Genomic DNA, 21,359 nt, shown 5'->3' on the forward strand with positions numbered 1-21,359 from the left:
GTTTTTATTGCAATGCTTTATGGAAAGAGATGAAAAGAAAATAACATTTTTATATATCATATATTAATTATTATATTATGTTTAATGAAATAATGTAAATTCAATGGATGCATGATAAAACTTAACATATCAAATGAAATGAAATGTAATTCAATTAAACCACTTTTATTTGTTAACACAGGTTACAGATTTTATTTTACAAGTTACAGATAGCCATATTATGCAATAAATATGCAATTATTTATACTTATTACAATTTTCCTTATAAATGAATAATGAAAAAATAATAATTAGACTACGATATTAGCAGAAATTAAAAACAAAAAGCTTTTATTTAAACGCTCTAATAAGAAAATAATTTTGCTGTTTAAACCTTTTAGCTATCAACGTATAACTTATTATATACAATTTGTATGATAGTAAAAGCTTATTGCGCCAATACATACCTAAAAAGCAAGTTAAATAAAAGCTTTAAAACAACACACAATAATATCCATAACTTGAAGTACGTCAGATATTATAAAACTTATTAATAACGACAACAATTTTTAAAATTATTACAACATCTGTGAATAAGAAATTGAAAAACACTAAGAGTGAATTTATTATAGGGTTGCGTATCCTATAATTTATATCATAGCATCTTAAGTCTTTTGAAAACGATTATAAGCTTCAAAAGTCTAAATAACTTACCAGCTATTTCTTCTATCAATTCCTTCTCTCGTTTAACTCTTTCTTCCTCTCCCTCCTGTCTGCACTCCGTCTTCATTCTCGCGAGACAATTCTCTTTGTCTTCCATAAATTGTTCCCATTGGTCATCTGGATTTCATTAATAGAATTTTATTATGAACAGTTTTATAATGAGGAGTTTCAGGTAAAGTATATGGACTGTTAAGAGTTCTAAGTTATGGACACACTTAGAGACACATTTAATGGTTACTTAAGCCATTCACACATAAGGAGTGACATTAATAATTATTAAATGACTCGTGAGTGCGGGCGTTAGTCTGCACTTGGCATGACCTCTAAGTGGATGGACATATTTCTGTACAAAAATTAAATTGACCGTCTTGGAAACCATGTTTTGTCTTTTGTACATCTGCGACAATTTTTAATTTTATTCAAAAACCAAAAAGTTTACCACCATTCATACCAAGTTTTAATTGTTTTAAATTCACTATTAAAAATGTGTTTTAATCAGTAGCTGTGTCAAGTCACATAGGCTCCTGGTTAAACACTGATTCTAGTAAGACTTAAAGCATAGTTGGGAAAAGTCTAGGCATATAGCTTACCCATCTCCTGTCGATGTTGTTCTTTGAGTTTATTGACCTGTTCCATTCGTTCGGCTATGAGCTTCATTCTGGTAGATTCTAGAAGATTCTTAGCTTCATCTGCGGCGCTGGCTGCTTGTTCTTCTACTACTTTTAGCTTTTCTGACCACTCTTCTATTAGACTCTCTGTGGAAGTAAAATTATTCAAATTATTATTTCCTCCGCGTTTATTTCTTAAAATAGTCTTCCGTAATTATTATTTTAATAAGATAAAATTTAGTTTCTTTTATCAAAATTAATTATTTATGTTTTTGTTTTGCTATTTTCGTACTACAATGTTTACTTGCACATATTTACTGAATTTTATGGTAAACCAGGGTTGTAAAAATATCTTGGCAATACATTTCTGAAATGTGATGCTAAGCTATGGACCAACATGTATTTTTCTTTTGGAATTCGATGGAGTCCCGCCAATATGACTACCTACTACATTTCTTTACTTCATTTGTTGCTTTGTTAGTTTACCTTTTTCCTTCTCAAACCGCTCGCTCATCTCTTCAACCTTGTTGGCGTACGTGATATCAGCCTTGTCCAGCATATGTCTGAGCTGCATGATGTCCCAGTCCGCCTTGCTGTGGGCTTCGGCTATCGCGTGCTCGAACTGACTTTCCTTGTTAGCTAGCACTTCTTTTAGGTTTTCGAACTGGAAGAGAAGTTTTATATATGTATTTTTATAACACGAAAATTGGTAGATGGAATTGGTTTAGTTTTTCAAAGTCAAGGTATTGGTACTGAGCACACTGCAGGCTAAATCTTTGGCCGAAAGTTAAATTAGAACAATCTTGAATCCTATTAAACTTTTTAGATGGCCTGAAAGTTGGTCTAACGATCATAATGTAATGAGTAATGATGTGTGCACAATCAATTGTCTTCACACTAATTTATGAGACTTTTCAAACTATCGAATAATTTGCAGTGTGTTATTCTTATTAGTGATATTAACTTAAGTGAACAATTAAATAAGAAAAAAACAAATACAATTTTTAAACCTGTTCCTGTCGTGGCATATATACCTTGAGCAGTTTTCCTTTTAGGAATTATGCGATCATTAAATAAATTCTTATGTTCCCATTAGCTCTAAACACTTACCCTAGTAGTAACTTCTCTCAGCTTCCTATCAGCGTTCCTAGCATCTTGCTCAGCCTCAGCTCTGAGCTGCGCGAGCGCGGCGCGCGTGCGCTCCGCGTGTGCGCGCTCGAGCGCCGCGCGGGACGACGCGGCGGCTGACTGGTGTTCCGCGCGGAGAGAGTCGACGGTCTTGGAGTGTTGCTGCTCTAGGCGTTGGACTTCCTGGAGGGAAAGAGAGGAGGGAAAATTATTGAAAAATAAATAAAAAATAACACAAATATTACGTTAGTTAAAAGCTAACTATGTATAATTATGAACTGGTAAATTAATGAGGAGTTTCTACTGCTTTCCAATGCTGTTCTCTTTTGTTACTTCTGCATCTGAAAAACCGCTGATGGATCTTGAAACAAAATTGGCAGTATAGCTTTGTATATCAGAATTAATAATAATTAATATGTAATTAAACTTCCTAGCTTTCTTTTGCTGTGCCCTAACAGGGTCCATAATATGTACCTAGCTTTAAGCCCCTTGTAACATCATTGTAACATTATGGTATGCAAATAAATATGAATATAAATAACATATAGGATTGTTTTTATCAATGTGGTTCCTTCTAAAAAAAAAGGAAACTGCTGATGGAAGGTAGAACACCTAGACTCTTTAACTTTTAACATCAGTTACCTATCCAAACACAAACTCTTTGATAATATCCCCCACCAACAAAAACCTCCATCTACTCAACACTACTAACCTTCCTATGCCTCTCCTCCTTCTCCTTGCCACTGACAGTCTCTCTCTCCAACAGCTCCTTCAGTCGATGCACCTCTAACTTCAACGCCTCCTCTCTCGTCTCCACTCTCTGGAGTTGCAGCGTCAGTGACTGTACCGAGCGTTGCTGCTCTGTGACTACTCCTCGGAGCTGTTGGAGTTCTGCTACTTGAGCTGGTGACGGCTTGGGGTCGGATTTGAGTTGTTCTACTGTTGCTGTTAGCTGGGGAGAAATGGAGGAAATACATAAAAAGTGCTTTAAAAACTTTAACTTTCAAAACTAAAAAAAATATTGAAGCTGACAAAACGCTGAAAGGGACAAAAAAAGTCTGTGACTGCAGTTCTGTCGACTGTGTTTATTTTGCCGAGTTCTAGAGTTGTCTAAGGTATTATTTTGTCGCTTTCAGTGTTTTGCTGCTAATGGGTAATGCAACAACCGCTCAAATATGAATGTGGCTTCGATTCCAGATCAGGCAAGAACTAATGCAATTTTTATAGGTTTGCATGTACTTTCTAAGTACATAAGAGGGCACTATAACTGTAGTCCCGCCTGTCATTTCAAGATCAATTGCAGTCGTTTCGGGTCGTGAGAAGTCAATAGGCCGGACAAGAAATTATGATGATGCTTTTCCCTCCCAATCTTAGCTCACCTCTTTATTCTGCTTATCAGCGTCTCTCGCCTTCTTCTCGAGCTCCCTCATCTTCCACTCGCAGTCTGCCAGCATGCGCTCTGCCCGGGCGGCGGCTTGTGATCGAGCTGCTTCGTGTGCTGCCCGCCATTTTGATGTGCAGGCTTCTGCTGCTGCTAGGGCCTGTAAAAGTTCAGTAATTTTAGAATGTACAGAAAATTCTAGCATAGTTACTGTTCCAGGTGTACAAGGCTTTCGATGAAGGTTATCTATGCTAGCGAGTAGTCCAAGTTTTAGTAAGTATTTTCTGGTTGCATATGTACTACACACGATATTCGGAAGTTAATTTTGAGCTTGTGGGCAAACAGTTCACATTATTTGATTAAATTACAACCATGGAGAACTTAGGAAAACGAACATTGTGCTTTGGGAGTAGCTGTAAGTTAGCTTTTCAGGGCTGCCAAATAATTTCATCATCAAAATTATACGAAGAACGAATGTGAAAATACACATTTTAGTCACAAAACTTAATTTTCTAAAGAGCAGCAGAGCAGTTACGAGGTACCAGGCTATCATAAACATAAGAAGCTCACCTCTTGTGCCTTCTGTTCCTGTACTATCTTCTCCTGCTCTAATCTCTCCTTGTCTCGCTCTAACGCCAGCACTCGAGACTCGAGCTCGGCGCGCTGGCCCAGAGCATCTTCCAACTCCGCCCTGAGTTGACGTATTGATTCATCTGGAATTTTCAGAAAATATAATAAATAATATGATGTATGTGACCCTAACAGCAAAGGTGAAGTTGACTTAATTTTGTGTATATTCTTAAAGCGATTTAGGTAGTTAATTTAGAGGTGCTCGAGTGTGGATTCGATTCTGGGTCAGGCAAGTACCAATTAGACTTTTCTAAGTTTGTATGTACTTTCTAGGTGTATCTCGTACACCAATGACTGTTTCGGAGGGCATGATAAACTGTGTGTCCCGGCTGTCATTTGAATATCTTTGGCAGTCGTTACGGGTAGTCAGAAGCCAGTAAGTCTGACAGTCTTACCTAGGGGTATTGGGTTACCCGGGTAACAGAGTTGTTGACGCAGTCGCTCCATGAGGCACGCTGGTACTCAGTTGTCCCAATCCAACACAGTTGGGAAAAGGCTACGCAGATGTGTAAGAATAACATTATCATACCATTCCGCCTATGTAGCTGATCAGCCAAGTTGGCGGAACAGGTCCTGGCTGCCGACAGCTCCTCCTCCAATGAGCGGCTTCTCTGACGAATCAGCTCTGATTCCTTGTATGCTGAAGCTAACTCGCATTTTAATTCTGGAAATAAAAATTAAAAAAATATATATGTATATAGATAGAAAAAATGGGGAACATGGAACAAAGATTGCTAAAATGCAAAAAAACTGTTTTCTGTGGAATCAACCGCGTCTTGTTAAAAAAATACATGAATTAAAAGGGCAATTAACTAAAGACACATAATTGTGCAGACACAGGTGTACTCTCTATTCTTTCTCATAGTCAAATAGGATGGCAATCCGACACCACCGGAGAGAGATCAGGCGCAGTACCACGGAGAACCACCAACAAGAAATACATAGTTGGAGGACGAGGAACGTTACCAGCTCCGCCCTCGTACGATTCTTTAGACACCAACTCACCAGTTAATAAATCCTTTGACAGATTTGTTTCTCAGTTACTGATTCTTTCAGATTCTAGTATCTGAAAACACCTACCGTATCTAACTTTGGCCAACAAGAAGGCGCTTCACCTGCCTTATGGCATCTCCGCTATCTTTCCCTCCTCCGTGTTCAGGACCGATTTTACCAAGAGTTTCATCAGAAAGCAATTTGAGAGCAAAGTTATTCGCTGCGTAGGAGTAAACCAGTATGCATCGGATATATTTAGAAATGATGGAATCTTCTGGAATACGATTTAATTACGGGAAGGCGTTCAGAAAATTTGGCTTGAAAAACATCCTTGTGTCGTCTCGTCTATCAAAACAAATTAGATCATGTTTTGCAACACATGTTGTTTTGAAGACTAGCTATTTTTCTCGGTTTCATCCGTGTCCTGAAAGAAATATCCAGGATCTTGTCTACCATCAATATAGGTCGTGGTTGAAGTAACATCTGCACGGATCTATCACATCGGGCGTTTGGGTCTCGGGGATGGTTAACTATTTATGTAAGTTTCTCTGTGTTAAGGGGGGGAAACGCTAAATTGGTGGGTCCTGGCTGTCATTTGATCATATTCGGATATCGTTACGCTTTGTAAGTAAGTCCGACAACCAGTCTCTTATTACTGGGTAGGATTGAGGGGGGCCGGGTAACTGGGGTGAGTATGTCAGATAGGCAGTTGTTCCTAGTGGCACACTGGTACTCAGCTGCACCTGGTTAGACTGGAATCCGAATCGATCAGATATTATTAAACAGATAATTATATACTCTGAACAACTTTTCAAGATATTCTATAATTACCAATTATTTTTGGACGCCTATTTCTATCCAAAACACCACAAAAAGAAAGAACTTTTATTTTCGAAAAACATCAAAATTATTCTCATTCATTCAACGTGATCTATTTTTAAATATATCGTAAGATGTCATTTGATTTGGGGAAAAGAAATATGGCCGTTCCCTCGAATTCCGAACGCTCTTAACAATTTGTTTGACAGTTTCAAAACGAAACGACGCCATTTTGAAAGATTGGTGGCTTTAAAGAAAGATAAAGATGCCAATTAGAGATATTGTGGTTTATTTTGTTGGGGATTAGAGGATAGAGGATTGACCTCCCCACTCAGAGACATTTAATGGTTACTTAAGCCATTCCTTAGTGAAGGATTTGTATAACATTCCGTCACTAAGGAGTGACTTAAGTAATCATTAAATGTCTCTGAGTGGGGAGGTGAGTTATATTGTTGTCTATCGGCCGTTTCCAATAATCTATCTACGTCTTCTTTTGCTTAGTGGAGATAGAAATTTGACATTGGTGGTATGGGGCTGATATCGAAATTCTATCTCTGGTAAGCAAATCAACTGATATAATATTGGGAACACCTGTATAAAGCCGTTAATTGTGGGTAAACAACCAACTTTAAAGTATGAGTATGAGTAGTATGGTTCGGTTCCAGGGTAGTCAAGTACCAAAGCCACTTTTCTAAAGTATATAGTTTGTAAGTATATCTTAGCCTCCAATGACTGATTAAAGGTGAAGGAAAACATCTTGCGGAAACCTGGACTATAAAGTCTGAAAGCACCAACCCGCATTGAGCAAGCGTGGTGATGAACGCTCAATCCTTCTTCGTGTGAGAGGAGGCCGCAGCCCAGCAGTGGGACGATAAATAAGACTGTATCACGGAATCTCGAAGTTCAAAATGCCGATGTACTGTACCCATAAAGTACACAAGATCGATGCTCATGTGCATCGATCTTAGAATGTACGCTACATCGAAGTACTGAATTGCGAATGTTCATGATACCGATGTACGGAATATCGAAAGTTTGTGATGCCGAAGTACCTAATATCGAAGGGTTTAAAATCACGGTTTCTGCGTTAATTAGAAATATCATCAGGTAATGCTTTGAATATCGTATTGTGATCGATACAGTCTTTACCAATACTGATGATGATGATTCACAATGTGCCGTAACGACAAAACGTTTGGCGAGAACTATGAACTCTCTTTAGAAAGACAATTACCGAAGCGCCGACGCCAACAAAGGTCAAAGGTAATATAATTAATTACTGAGCTAAATACTACAGATCTCACGAAGGGCTACCGATGACAGACGGACATACAGTCAGCCAAGTAACAGACAGTTTGAAATTAACTCTTTCATACTAGACTGGCTATTTATTGGCCCCGCGATTTTATACGCGCACAGTGACATGGTGCATAGTGAAGTGTTACTAACATAGATTTAAGTTTTTATACAGGAATGAATTTTATCCAGTGCGCAAACTTTGTCAACTTATAGTTAAATAAGTTTTATAGATACGTATATTTTTATTTTGTAGTGTTTTAGTACAAAAAAGAAAAGTTATTGATATCGAAAGATGTTTAGATATTTGATTTGATTCATTATTTGCAGCCCGCCTGAACTACTGCCCGTACCGGAATAAAATGTACCTAGAATATGTTACTCGGGAAGAATGTAACATTCCAACAGTGAAAATATTTTCCGAATTTCACTTGAATTGGTTCAGAAGTTTTGGCGTGAAAGTATTTCTGTCTGTTTACCGCGCGTACAACAGACAGAAATATTATACTTTCGTTAATAGAATCTACATATTATACGAGAAGTTCCCCCGGGACGCGTGTTTAACTGCCCGCAGAAGCTAATACAGAAGTACATACTTTCATCCCTATTCAAGAAAAAATGATCACTCTACATTCCTACACAGTCAAACAAAAAACCCCAACCCACTCCCGCCAAACGTCCGCAAACAAAGAATAAACTACTCGATTGCAACAATATGAGTCAACATGACATATAGTTGCGTCTCTGAGCTGAAAAAAGTACGCTTGGCTCCCAGCCAGGGTGCGAGCAAACAATCATTGCACTGTGAGGAACATTGTGAAATTGTACTAGAGTGCACTGTAGGTTCAATTTCAGTTCCACATTGTATGTAATGACTAACTTCTGCCAGCGGTTTTACCAGGATCCCGTGGGAACCACTGCACGAACTCGGATAAAGCCTATAGCCTTCCTCGATAAATGGGCTATCTAACACTGAAAGAAATTTTAAAATCGGACCAGTAGTTCCTGAGATTAAAACAAACAAACTCTTCAGCTTTATAATATTAGTATAGATGGACTCGACTGAGCTAGTTTGAAAACCGCAGTTAAAACCTCAAATATCTGTAGAATACTTACGTTCTATCTCCTGATCCTTTTCCTCAATTTCTTTCCTATAAGCGGAGATGAGTTCCCTCGCTCTCTCAGCCTCCCCGCATCTATTGTCCGCTAACTCTGTCAGCGTCGCCACTTGGGATTGAAACTTCGACTCTTGGGAGACCAGGGTTTTCCTGTAAAGAGGTTTTATTTGCCGTGAGATAAATTATGAAATGAGGTATAACTTTGTCGTTGCGGGATTGTTTGAAAGAGTTACCGCGGCCCTGTTAGGTGAAGGGCTTAAGAAGGACCGTGGTGGGATTTAGTCAGTAAGAGTCTGACACTCCCTCACGCTGCGCCAGCGTGAGGGGGCATCATTTGATAATTTCCCATTAAAAAAAGGGTTACTTTTTGGAATTAGCGCTACATTTTTTTCTTAACGTTTTATCTTACGTTCTTTTTAACCGACTTCAAAAAAGGAGGTTCTCAATTCGACCGTATTTTTTTTTTTTTTTTTTTTTTTTTGTATGTTTGTTACGCGATTACTCCGCCAGTTATTAATCGATTTTGATGATTCTTTTTTTGTTTGATAGGATATACTCCCGAGGTGGTCCCATAGTCATCAGGTCAGGATCTGATGATGGAAACCCTGAGAAATCGAGGGCAACCTTCGAAAGTTGTAGGCATACATAGGGTAAAAACTTGACACTCAGGTGTACGCCTAAAAGCACTATTCAACTGTGAAGATTTGGAGCTGATCTGATGATGGAAACCAGAGAGGGTCGAGGGAACTCGACAACTGAATATGTGAACTACCTCGTGTTTGGGCTTAAATTATTTGTATTGACAAGACCTTTGCAACAGTGAAGGTTTGGAGCTGACCTGATGATGGAGACCAGAGAAAGTAAGTCGAGGGAACTCGACAACTGAATATGTAAAATACCTCGTATTTGGACTTATATTCTTTGTATTGATGAGAACTTCTCACTTGTATGGATAGTGACAACTATTCGTATCACTGAAAAGCTTTAAATAAAAAACTTTTTTACAAAAAAATTAAACCGACTTCCCAAAACACTAAAAAGCAAAAAAAAATCTATTTTTAGGTGCATCGGCCTAGAAGTCGGTGGCAAAATTAACTTAGTAACATCCATTAGACACCGACTTCTAGGCCGATGCACCTAAAAATAGATTTTTTTTTGCTTTTTAGTGTTTTGGGAAGTCGGTTTAATTTTTTTGTAAAAAAGTTTTTTTCCTGTTGTGAATGATGAACTTTTTATTGCTCTATAAGAAATAAAAAATATATTTAAATCCTTTTATAAACGACTAGGCTAGCTTCAAACGAAGAAAGAATAAAGTATTTACACCCTGTCGAGTTGAGAATCTCCTCTTATTGGGGAAGACGGTAAAGGACAATTAAATAATAACTTTGAGACAGGTGAATAAGTTTAAAAAATAGAGTAGGTACCTTCAGGCTGAAAAACCAGTATTTTTTCCTTGAGCACAATATTAAATGCTACTAACACCTGAACAAAGCAAAGCTGAAAACAGAAATGATCCAAAACTGGACTATTAGGTATAGTTTTAAAAAATATCTCACTCTATTCTTCTATTTTTTAATATTAGTTTTAACGTAAGAGCCTGAAGGTAAGGATGTTAAAGATTTATAGACAAGACATTTTTAGATTAGTAAATTCATTCATACAATAACCTAGCCAGATTCCGATAGTTTATTTACTGATAAATGGTTCTAATCATTGATATATATCAATGGTTCTAATACTACATACTATTATATCATCTATACATATAATACAACTAGCTTTTGCCCGCAACTTCGTTCGCGTGGAATAGTGACTACCAGCAGATTTTTGATTTGACCAATAGATGGCGCTATATGTCCGGAATAATTTTATTTTTATTTATTTTTTTGTAATAAAAACTATCCTATGTCCTTTCTCAAGTTTCAAACTATGTCTGTACCAAATTTCACACAAATCGGTTCAGTAGTTTAGGCGTGAAGAAAAGACAGACAGACAGACAGACAGACACAATTACTTTCGCATTTATAATATTAGTTTGGATGATAGGAAAGTCAAAACTGTACATTGACATTTTTTTTAAAGAATACTTGGGGGGTGATCCATAATCAATTCTCAACCCAAATTTGTAGTTTTTAGAATTTTTGTCTGTATGTCTGTTTGTCTGTATGTTTGTTCCGGATAAACTCAAAAAGTACTGCATGGATTTCAATCAAATTTTGCATGACTATTGCTTGGGGGCCGGTTCAACATATAAGCTATATATTATCACGCTATCACCTACTGGGGTTGAGCAATGAACGATTAAATAAACGAAATTGGAAATTCTATATTGCTCACGCAGAGGAAGTCGCGGGCAACAGCTAGTATAGATAATACAATACATAATACATAGCTTCAGTAACATCTGTTTACAATTCAATTACATATTCCAATCAGATGCGCCCAAAATTAGACCTATCATTTAAATATTCAAATATGTTTTCCCACTTGAAACGTTTGGCCAGACTATCAGTGTTTACGCCTGGATTTCAGTCTAGATTTATTTATCTATGGTTCAAGCATCTGGTTTAGTCTGTGTATAGGTAGTTTGTTGGTTTAGGTGCGTTAATGTCTGGTATAGCCATGGGAACTGCTAAAATAAAGAACATTATCTGTCCATTGCATCATAGTTATTTTATTTATTTATATATGTATCTAGGTATATATTATTTTATTTTTGGGTATATATTATTTAGTAGGCATATATTCATTATTTACGTATTGTTTATGTAGGTATAATATACAATATACAGCTGTTTTCTTCCATTTTAATTTCTGTTTCCTTTGCTTTTTACACACTGTCTACATCTCTTTTATTCTCTTTTTCCTTTCGCAGGTATGCTGGAAGAGATTTCTTAAGAAATAAGCATTACCTTTGTAAATTCTTTCTTTCCTGTCATCTTTCTCTATTATGTGTGTGTACAAAAATTTGTAAATAAATAAAATAAATAAATATGTTTTTAGTTTTTGCTATAAAAACACATATGTACATTATATTTCGTTATCCTTAGGGTATTGGGTAACGGGGTTGAGCAGGTCAGATAGGTAGTCGCTCCTTGTGGCACACTGGTACTCAGCTACATTCGATTAGACTGGAAGCCGACCCCAAAATAGTTGGGAAAAAGGCTCGGAGGATAATGCTTTCGTTAACCTTAGACGTCATCATCTGCCTAGTCTTTTCCTAACAATCTTAAGGCCAGCTTCCGGGCTTAGAACCAGTGTCCTACGAGGTGTGACTGTAGATATTTTTGTTGGAAGATAATTTTAGAGTTAAGTTTCAAGAAAACTTTTCGAAAACGTGTTTTTAAATTAACAGGGTTCTCAGAAATATGTTCAAGATTAACATATATTTTTTTCGCCGTCAAAAACTATTTAGATTTGGCCAAAAAAAATTTTGAGACAAGGTAATTTCGGCATTCAGCCCCTTAAGGAGGTCAGATAAGTCGCTCCTTGTAATACACTGGTACTCAACTGCATCCGGTTAGACTGAAGGCCGACCCCAACATAGTCCAGTAAGTCTAGGCTAATGATTATGAAAATATGTAGTCGAAACAGCTATCGCAACATAGCAACATTGAAAATGAAATAAACATTATTATTTTAGTATTTCTCGTTACACGCTGTTTTCGTACAACTTGTAAATAAATAACTAAAGCACGTCTTTGGGCGGAAACTTGAACAATAACAATGGTTTACTGAATTGGTTTATCATCCGCCTAGGCAGTTAACTGGATGGGCTAGTGGTTAAAGAACCAGCCTCTCTAGTACGAGTGTGTGTTCGATTCCAGGCCAGGCAAGCACGAATTTGATGTAACTTTTCTTACGCCTGGTTTTCACTGATCACAGTAACGACCGATTTTCTTTAAACAACTTTTCATTATTGAAAATTGTCCGTGAAAATTCATAGTAAACAGGGGCCCGATTCTGCTAAGTCAAAATTGCATAGAAATTGAATCGCAATAGCAGTTTTAACCATAGCGGGCAATCTGCTACTAATATAAGACCAATCGTATTCCAATGACATTCGATTGGTTTGCGATTGGTCTGTCATTTGGTCTCTACGGTAGTTTGCTCTACCTACAATCATATTGCAATCGTAAATCATTTGCAGACAAAAAATTTGGGGAATGCCCAATCGTATTTGAGTCGTGATTGGATCTCAGACGGATGTGAATCGTATGTCGCTTAAATAAAATTAGTAGAATTGCGCCCCAGGGCCCCGATTCTCCTAATTTTACTTAAGCGCCATTCGATTGACGTTCGACTCGATTCGACTGATATCCAATCCCGAGTCGATTACGATTGAAGCGTATGTGGCATTCCGCTATTTTTTCTTTGAAAGAAACGTTTTTATCCTTTTCTGTCATTCAATAATGAATCATTTTGTCTGCAAACGATTTACTATTGCAAAATGATTGTACAGCAAACTACCGTATAGACCAAAATCATCAAAATAGCAGACCAATCGCACACCAATCAAATGTCAATCGAATTCGATTGGTCTTTTATTATATAGTAGCAGAATGCCCGATATGGTTAAAACTGCTATTACGATCATATTGCGATTCGATTTATATTCGATTTTGACATTATTAACTTAGGAGAATCGGGGCCCAGGTCAGACAAGCACCAATGTCACTTTTCTAGTTACATATGTAAAGGCCGAAGTTCATCGACGATATAAACGTCCGTTTTTCTTAAAACAACTGTTTATTTTGAAACTTGTACGTGAAAATTCGTGAAAGTTGTTTTAGGAAAACTGACGTTTACGTTGTAGTGAACTAGAGTCATACTTTCTTAGTATTTTGGACACCAATGACTGAGTAAGTCCAGGTTTCCTCAAGATGTTTTCATGAAGGAAAACTTAAACACCAGAAATCGGCAATCCGCCTTGAGCAAACATGGTGCTCAGTCCTTCTCTGTTTGAGAAGAGGCCGGAGCACGTAGGTACGTGGGACAATTAAATACCTATATATATTATGTATTTCGTTTACAATTTATATTTCGTAATGACCTACCTTCTACAAAGAAAAATATAAAAACTAGTTTTTAGATGTCACCTACTGATTCAATTTCTCATTCCAAACTAAAACTCATTAACAAAATCAATAAAAACTAAAACATGTCTGACAAACTTTCTTTGTTACAATTTTAGAATACGCATGACTCATCCGTGCGTCAATCGCCAATATGGCGCCCTTGAAGTGTCAAAAAAGCGCGCGCAAATACACTTGAGTTCGTTTACAATCTGTGGTCATATGATATGTTTGTCTATGATCGGTTTTGTAAATATTTATGAAGAGTAATCCTTCGAAAATACTATGATTTACAGTTCTGAAGTTTCGAATAAATAGTGAATAACGTACATTTTTCTTTAATCAATGAAAATTCTTTAGCGGACGTTGTGCTTGCCGTATTTCGGAAAGCACGTTTTATTAATACAATCCCGGTTGCAAGCAATCCCGGTGATGCAAGGGACTGACAACCAGTCCTAAGAAGGGGTTTTAAATGGGTGGCCCGGGTAACTGGGTTGAGGAGATCAGACAGGCAGTCGCTCCTTGTAAAACACTAGTACTCAGCCGCATCCGGTTAGACGGTAGCTTAACCAGAAACAGCTGTAGGTAATACCTATTATAAAGAAACCGTAGCAAACGACATTTAGTCAAAAAATAAACCATTTTCCTAATGCAGAGAAGGCATCAATGACGTCCGAAATTTAGTTATTGGTCAGATATTTTGAGAATTCTATTAATTTACATGGAATTTTGATATTTGTTTTGCGTCAATCAGTTTTCTTGGAATCCTCACGGATGCATTTAAAGTTTACAAACAAAAATATAAAGCATTATTTTATTATTTTGAGGAATTTGGCTTTCTTGTAGGGAAATAATTTTAATGTAAATAGACACAGAGCATTGTTTCAATCTTCAATTGTCTAGCCTTTCCTAACTGTGTTGGGGTCGGCTTCCAGTCTAACTGGATGCAGCCGAGTACCAGTGTACTCTGACTTCCTCAACGCAGTTACCCCGGCAACCCAATGATATTCCTTGGTAAGACTGGTTCTCAGACTTAGGTACTGACTTCTGATTACCCGTAACGACTGCGAAAGATGTTCAAATTACAGTTGGGACTCACCAATTTAACGTGCCTCCCGAAATACGATGGAACTCGTCATAAAAAGATGGTCATCCTCGGACCCACCGCACCAAGCCTTGCTTAACCTTAATCGATCGATCCATGCGGCTGCTATTTAGCCACGAGTTTCTCACTTGGAAAGTAATTTACCATCTAATAATAAACATGAGTGCTACAAATCAATATTGACAAGTACTCAAGCTTGCTTTTCAAAATGCGTAATACTTGAGTGCGTAGGATCAACTACTGATCTTCATGCAGCCAAATCTACGTCTTAATATATTGCGTTTAATCTGTAATTATTTATTACAATAGAGCATTTCCTTGTTTTTCTTATGGCATGTAAATCTTGTTATTAATGAATAGATTTATTGTTAAATTGTAATAATCGGGTAAGTAACAGCTGCAAGGGTCGATCGATCATGATTAAGCTGGTTAAGCAATGCTTAGCGTGATCTTTCCGTGTAAGAATGAACTTTGTCATGACGAGTTCCTTCGTGTTTCGGGAGGCTCGTCAAATTGGTAGGTCCTGGCCGGCATTTAACAAGTTTAGCAGTAGCATCTTTACTTAATGGCTAGTCAAAAGTCAGAAATTCTGGCAAAGAGGCTTACTAAAAGGAGGCGGATTGCCCTTGTAACTGGGTCGATTGAGGAGGTTAGATATGAAGTCGCTCCTTGTAAAACACTGGTACTCAGCTACATACGTTTACGTGAAGCCGACCCCAACATACTTCAGAAACGGTGGTAGCGAAAGACATACCTACCTTAAATAAAATTGAGAACAAGGCAGAAATAAGACAATGGGGGCTACCGTTTTTTGTTTCACCAGATGGCGGAACTGTAGCATGAGGTCTAAAACTATGGCAATCAAAGTTCGTATTATGAGCGCTAAAACTTTTATCTACATTAGATGATTATATTAGATCATATTTAATACAATAGAACTATAGTGTGAAAGTATTGGCGATGCCACAGTGTTGCGCAGTGCCGTTTTGCTCGAAAAAGAAATGCGAACACAAGTATCCGAAAGATAGAGTGTAAAAGCAGTGACATTTATAGAACCCTGATCTGTATTTGCCATAATTAATCTAAAGTATTGTTAAATATTCACAATATTAATTTAATTAGAAATATAAACCCTCGCGCGTATACAAACAGTGGCATTTGACGTTTCGAAGACCTCACGCTACACAAGCGCCTCTTGCGGCGATTTCATACGCGGTAGGCCTCATTCTATGCAAGTTCGTGTCATGTTGACATTAATAACAAGAAGTGCCTGACTGTAAAACAAAGCTATTAATAAAGAAAGAAAAGCCTTGATAATGATAACTATGACTACGCTCGCTCATTGTTCAGAAAAACACGAAACACTGCTATGCAATATATTTCTTTGTCATTTCACTAAACAGCACGTTTTTGTTTTGTTGACAATTATAAATTGTGAAGACTAAGAACATTTTCTTTTGTTTTTCTATTATTAAGATTTTTAAGTAAATAACGAAGAGGACGAACAATTTCTACTGTTGGATTTCCATTATTAGCATTTATAAGTAAGTTAATTGTTTTATTAACACAATAGTTTTTGTCACAAGTCATTTCTGTGTATCCAAACATCATTTATGGATACTTACGTAAATATATGATACTAAGGTTAAGATTTTGAGTCTTGCTTGAAAATAAAGATTTAATATTATAAGGGCTAAGACCACCGACAACATAAATAATAGTTTTCTTATTAACTGTGTACCTACTATGAATTTTCACTATGATTTTCAAAGTTGACTGCTGTTAGGAAAAACGGACTTTTATGTTATTGGTAAACTTGGGCCTCAGCCTTTAGATTTTTCTTAAAATATTCATAAAATAGTAAAATAGTTTTTATCGAAACACAGAAGAGCTTTAGGAAAGCTACACTCTTCCCGAGTAACATAGGCTATATTTCATCCCGGTGCGGGCAATAGTTCCCACGGAACGCGGGGGAAACCGCGGGAAAGCGGTCAGTTTATTTAGAGGAAACATTGTTTTGTTTGTTTGTAACTACAAACTACTGAACCAATTTGAAAAATTATTTCAGTGTTAGACATCCCATTTATCGAGGAAGGCTAATATTTCAGTGTTAGGTAACCCATTTAGGCTATGGGGTACTTAATATCTACCTCAAGAAGTGTGAAACCGCTGTCGCAACTTAGATACATAATTAGAAAAGTTTGTCAACAGATCGAACCCAATAAATAATGCTTAGCTGAAACGTTAACGATCACTCCTATTGGCTAACTGAGCAATCATAAAATTTTATGCTAACCCAAAATTATTCTTATTGAAATATGAATGACAAATTCCAAAGACCTTTTTAGATGACATTGATAATTTTAGAAAACTCTGACACTAGGCATTATTTATTTAAAATACAATCGCATTGTTTACTAGCATCCACCGTAACTATGTAATACTGAAAGAATTTTTTAAATCGGCTCTGTAGTTCGCAAGATAAGCGTGTTCATACAAATAATAATTAAGCTCTTTATATGAACGAGTGTGTATACCAAGGGGTATTGTGTTGCCCGGGTAACTGGATTGAGGAGGTCAGATAGGGTAGTCGCTCCGTGTAAAGCACTGGTACTCAGCTACATCCGGTTAGAGTGGAAGCCGACCCCAACATAGTTAGGAAAAAGGCTCGGAGGATGATACATGAACGAGTGTGTACACAATAATAAAGTCTTGATAGGTTATTAAACCTGCAACTCACTGAATCAGAAGAAAGGACTTTTTTAACAGACATTTAATAAAACTAAGCTACTTACTGTTCATCCAAATCTCCATCTTCTCCATCAACGAAAGTCTCCAAAACTTCTTCTTCTATTATCTCCTCTATAATCTCCTCCTCAGAGTCACTCCCACTCACTTCACCTTCACTCTCACTCTCATTACCTTCACAGTCCTCTAACTTGTCAGTCACTTCACTCTTATCACCTATTTCTATAAAACCACTATCACTATTGTCACTGGATATTCTTTTTAAAGTCTCTGGACTCTCTACTTTAATCGTCACTGGAGGCGTGCTGTCACAACTATTAACGTTGATAACAGTCGTGTTATCAGCGAATATTATGTCGTCAGCATCTTCTAGAAACTCTTCGTCTTCAGAAGAAAGGGATTCGAAAGAAGAACAGACTTCCTCATCAGTCTGCTGCTCCCCATCATCGAAGACTATGTGTTTTCTGAACGTGACTCTCTTCTTCCCACAGTCTGATCTGTCGTCATCTGAACAACCTTCTGTGTCAGACCTAGGAGGCTTCAGATTCGATTTCTTCGATATTCCTGGCGATTCACTCTCAGGTTCCGCGCTATTTCTATCTGCTTCTCCATTGTCGGCATTCAAAAGTTTATCCAATTCCCCTTTCAATTCATTTCTATAATTCAAGTTTCGTTCGTCAATACTCTCGTATAGAGGTTCACTCTTATCAACTTTGCTGTCAGTACCTCCCATTTGTTTGGTTTCATTTAATTTGTCGACGGTGCAGTCTATAGTGCGCGCGATCTCTCTAAGTAATGCCTCCGCATGTTTTTTTTCATCCAAATCAGGTTCGTTCACGTACACTAACGACACGTGTTCCTTATTATCGTTGTTCCTTGAATATTTCTGCAGTACCAAAGCTTTGACGAAGTCCGCATCGTCTGAATTATTTTTGGCTTGTGTGGGAACGTCTACGTCACTCGCTTTCCGATCGGAGTTGCTCCTTTGTAATACATTCGTCTCTTTCAAGGGGCTGATGCGACACGACTCGGCTCGTACGTTCTTTCTTTTCCCCCGTTTTCTTTTGCCGGCCATAATCTGCAGGATAGCGCCAACGCCAGTCTTCTGGTTGTTGTAATCGGTGTCAGGTAGCAACAGGTTCACTACATCTTTGCGTAGTATGTTCGTTTTGTCATTAGGCTGTTCGTTTCGTTGCGCGCGCGCGGTAACTGATGTTAATTTCGTATGGTCGGGGTTCGGGAGTTTTCGGGCGTCGTCGGCCGTCGCCGCGGCCTCGGGTTTGCCGCCTTTCCTCTTGAAGAAATTAAACATGGCAGCCGCGTGTCATGTCCGCTTGGGCCGGCGATGTCACAGCGACTGTTCGCCTGAAACTATAGACTATAGAGTGGCCAATATTGATGTTACGAGGTTGATTTAGCGCGGTTTGCGGTCTGTTTTCGTTTTTTTTTCTTTGATTGACGCTATATTATGTAAATATTGGATTGTTTTTGTAGCTACGTGAATGAAATTGAGTACTATGAAACAATTTCATAATGTATAAAAATATTCTACACATTGCGTTTACGTATAGTACACCTACTTGGTGAATACATTCCTTCGATTCGCACTTGTTTAGCTCCTAGTAATTTATGTACTCCTGGTACTCGAAGAGTTTACATTTTAACATGTTTTTGCAAACGTTTTCTCAAATAAACAAATCGAGATACGAATATAGATTTCAAAACAGATTAAAATAAATTCAAATACTATTTCTCTTCACAGCAAAAATATTATATATCTTTCTGTGCCCAAGAGAATCGAAGTGACAAAAATACAAATTCTATTTTTATATCACAGGTATTTATTTGTATGAAAAACTTGGCATTACCTATGTGTGTCATGAAACTAAAATATCGTTGTTTTGTAATAGTTTCGAAATATAAAAACATCAATATAATGGACTAGGCTAGATCTCCTTCCAATCGAAATAATTGTAGGGTGAGTAGCACCATTTAACTATAACGATAACCAAACCATAACTAGCCGTATACTTGCCGCGCATTGCTCACATCGGCGATTTGACTACTGAAAATGGTTCGGTTATCGTTATAGTTAAACAGTGCAACCGTTAGTCATATGCCTAGCCTTTTCCCAACTACCTGTCTAGTTGGTTTCCAGTCTAACCGGATGCAGCTGAGTACTTAGCTTTACATAGAGCGACTGCCCATCTGACATCTACAACTGATTTTCTGACTACTTTTAAGAAACATACACAAAGTAACTCGAAGCCCGAAGCCTGAAAGTTGGTGATTGAAACACCTGTGCATCAGAGAGCACGTAAATGTCGGTCCTGCGCCTGATCTCTCTCCGGTCGTGTCGGATTGTCGTCCCATCGCGCTATGAGAGTGAAGGAATAGCGAGTGCACCTGTGTCCATGCAAATGCTTGAGCACTATCATATGTCCTGCGCAGCTGACTGATCTCCTAAGAGCACAGCCGCCGTGGTCAACAATCGGTGTAGACGCCACTATTATGAGAATCTATGAATAGTAAGACAGCAAATATTGTTTGAAATCTCTCCCAATAAAATAAAGAGGATTTTTGTTTATTTATTTGTACCCTAAAGACTCTACTATTAAAAACATTTGAAAAATTCTTTCACTGTTGGGGCGCTACACTCTTCCCGAGTAACATGGTCTATATTTTATCCCGGTACAGGCAGTAGTTCTTACAGGACGCGAGTGAATCCGCGGGAAAAAAGCTAGTCTGTGTATATTATACAACAAACTACTAAACCTATCATCGCATTAGTAGGAAACGTCTACAAACAAGGTCGTGTACATTATTAGTATTGGCAGTATTACAATATAAACTAGCTGTCTGCCGCAGTTTCGCTCGCCTTTTGAAGTCCTTCGCGTAAATAATATACAATTTTAACGGGCCGGGATTTAATACATATTAATGACTACAAAATTGTTACCTACTGATAAAATAAAAAAATATACATGGTCACTTGAGTAAGTAAATAAATTATTTATCATTTACCATCAACCTCTTGAATGTCGCTTATTATAAAACAATAGAAAATCAATTATGTCTCATGTATCTGCAATCCGACATGCAACGGGTTATGAAACCGGGTATTGAGTTTTATTTCTACGCTAATGTCATAAAGAGGATTTTTTATTTATTTGTTTGTAACTCTTAAAACTCCGGAACTACAGATTCGATTTGCAACATTTTATACCATGAAAAAGATACATTATTTGCGAGGAACATAGGCTATATTTTATCTCGGTACGGGCAGTAGTTAAAACAGGACGCAGCCGAAAACGCGGAAAGCACTAGTATTACCTAAATAAAGCTTTCTTCATACAATTTTCCTGTTCTTTTGACTTTTATTCCAGAACTTTTCTGTAGGTACTAATAATATTAAAAAGCAAGGGAAACTATTAAAAAGAAACCGCTACTACTACCTAAATTAAAGATTTTCATACAATTTTCCTGTTTTTTTCAACAGTTTTTCCCAAAACGTCAATTCAATCCAAATTACTAAGAGTTAAGTTCATACAATTTGGTTGAGACGTAAATGCAGCCGTAAAAAAGCATAAGGTCAGTGTCTCGGCTAAATATAAAGCTGCGCGCGCGCAGGGAAAGTTTAGTGATGTGCTGAGATTTATGAATGTTTATCGATAGTACGGATGTTATTTGAGGTAGGTACGTGTATTTAACGTATATTATGTAGTTCATCAATTATCCCTACTAATATTATAAATG

General features: G+C 37.4%; 1 protein-coding gene across 4 annotated transcripts in view; it reads right to left on the reverse strand.

Moving 5' to 3' along the window:
* Positions 1–18,983, reverse strand: part of LOC124643960 (ciliary rootlet coiled-coil protein 2) — a 28,752-nt gene extending 9,769 nt beyond the window's left edge. For 2 of the 4 annotated variants that reach the window (XM_047183092.1, XM_047183093.1), the window contains exons 1-10: positions 17,651–18,979; positions 8,674–8,825; positions 4,979–5,113; positions 4,390–4,532; positions 3,818–3,979; positions 3,151–3,390; positions 2,421–2,621; positions 1,797–1,974; positions 1,293–1,457; positions 694–819 (exon numbers count right to left, since the gene is read on the reverse strand). In XM_047183092.1, the coding sequence (XP_047039048.1) occupies positions 694–819; positions 1,293–1,457; positions 1,797–1,974; positions 2,421–2,621; positions 3,151–3,390; positions 3,818–3,979; positions 4,390–4,532; positions 4,979–5,113; positions 8,674–8,825; positions 17,651–18,915 (2,767 nt within the window). In that variant the 5' untranslated portion in view covers positions 18,916–18,979. Of the gene's footprint in view, positions 1–693; positions 820–1,292; positions 1,458–1,796; positions 1,975–2,420; positions 2,622–3,150; positions 3,391–3,817; positions 3,980–4,389; positions 4,533–4,978; positions 5,114–8,673; positions 8,826–17,650 lie in introns of all 4 variants that reach the window. The other 2 variants (XM_047183091.1, XM_047183094.1) reach the window with 2 other exon arrangements.
* Between the last annotated feature and the right edge of the window lie 2,376 nt (positions 18,984–21,359).

The sequence above is a fragment of the Helicoverpa zea genome, chromosome 29 (genome assembly GCF_022581195.2).
Source record: "Helicoverpa zea isolate HzStark_Cry1AcR chromosome 29, ilHelZeax1.1, whole genome shotgun sequence".
Lineage (NCBI taxonomy): Eukaryota > Metazoa > Arthropoda > Insecta > Lepidoptera > Noctuidae > Helicoverpa > Helicoverpa zea.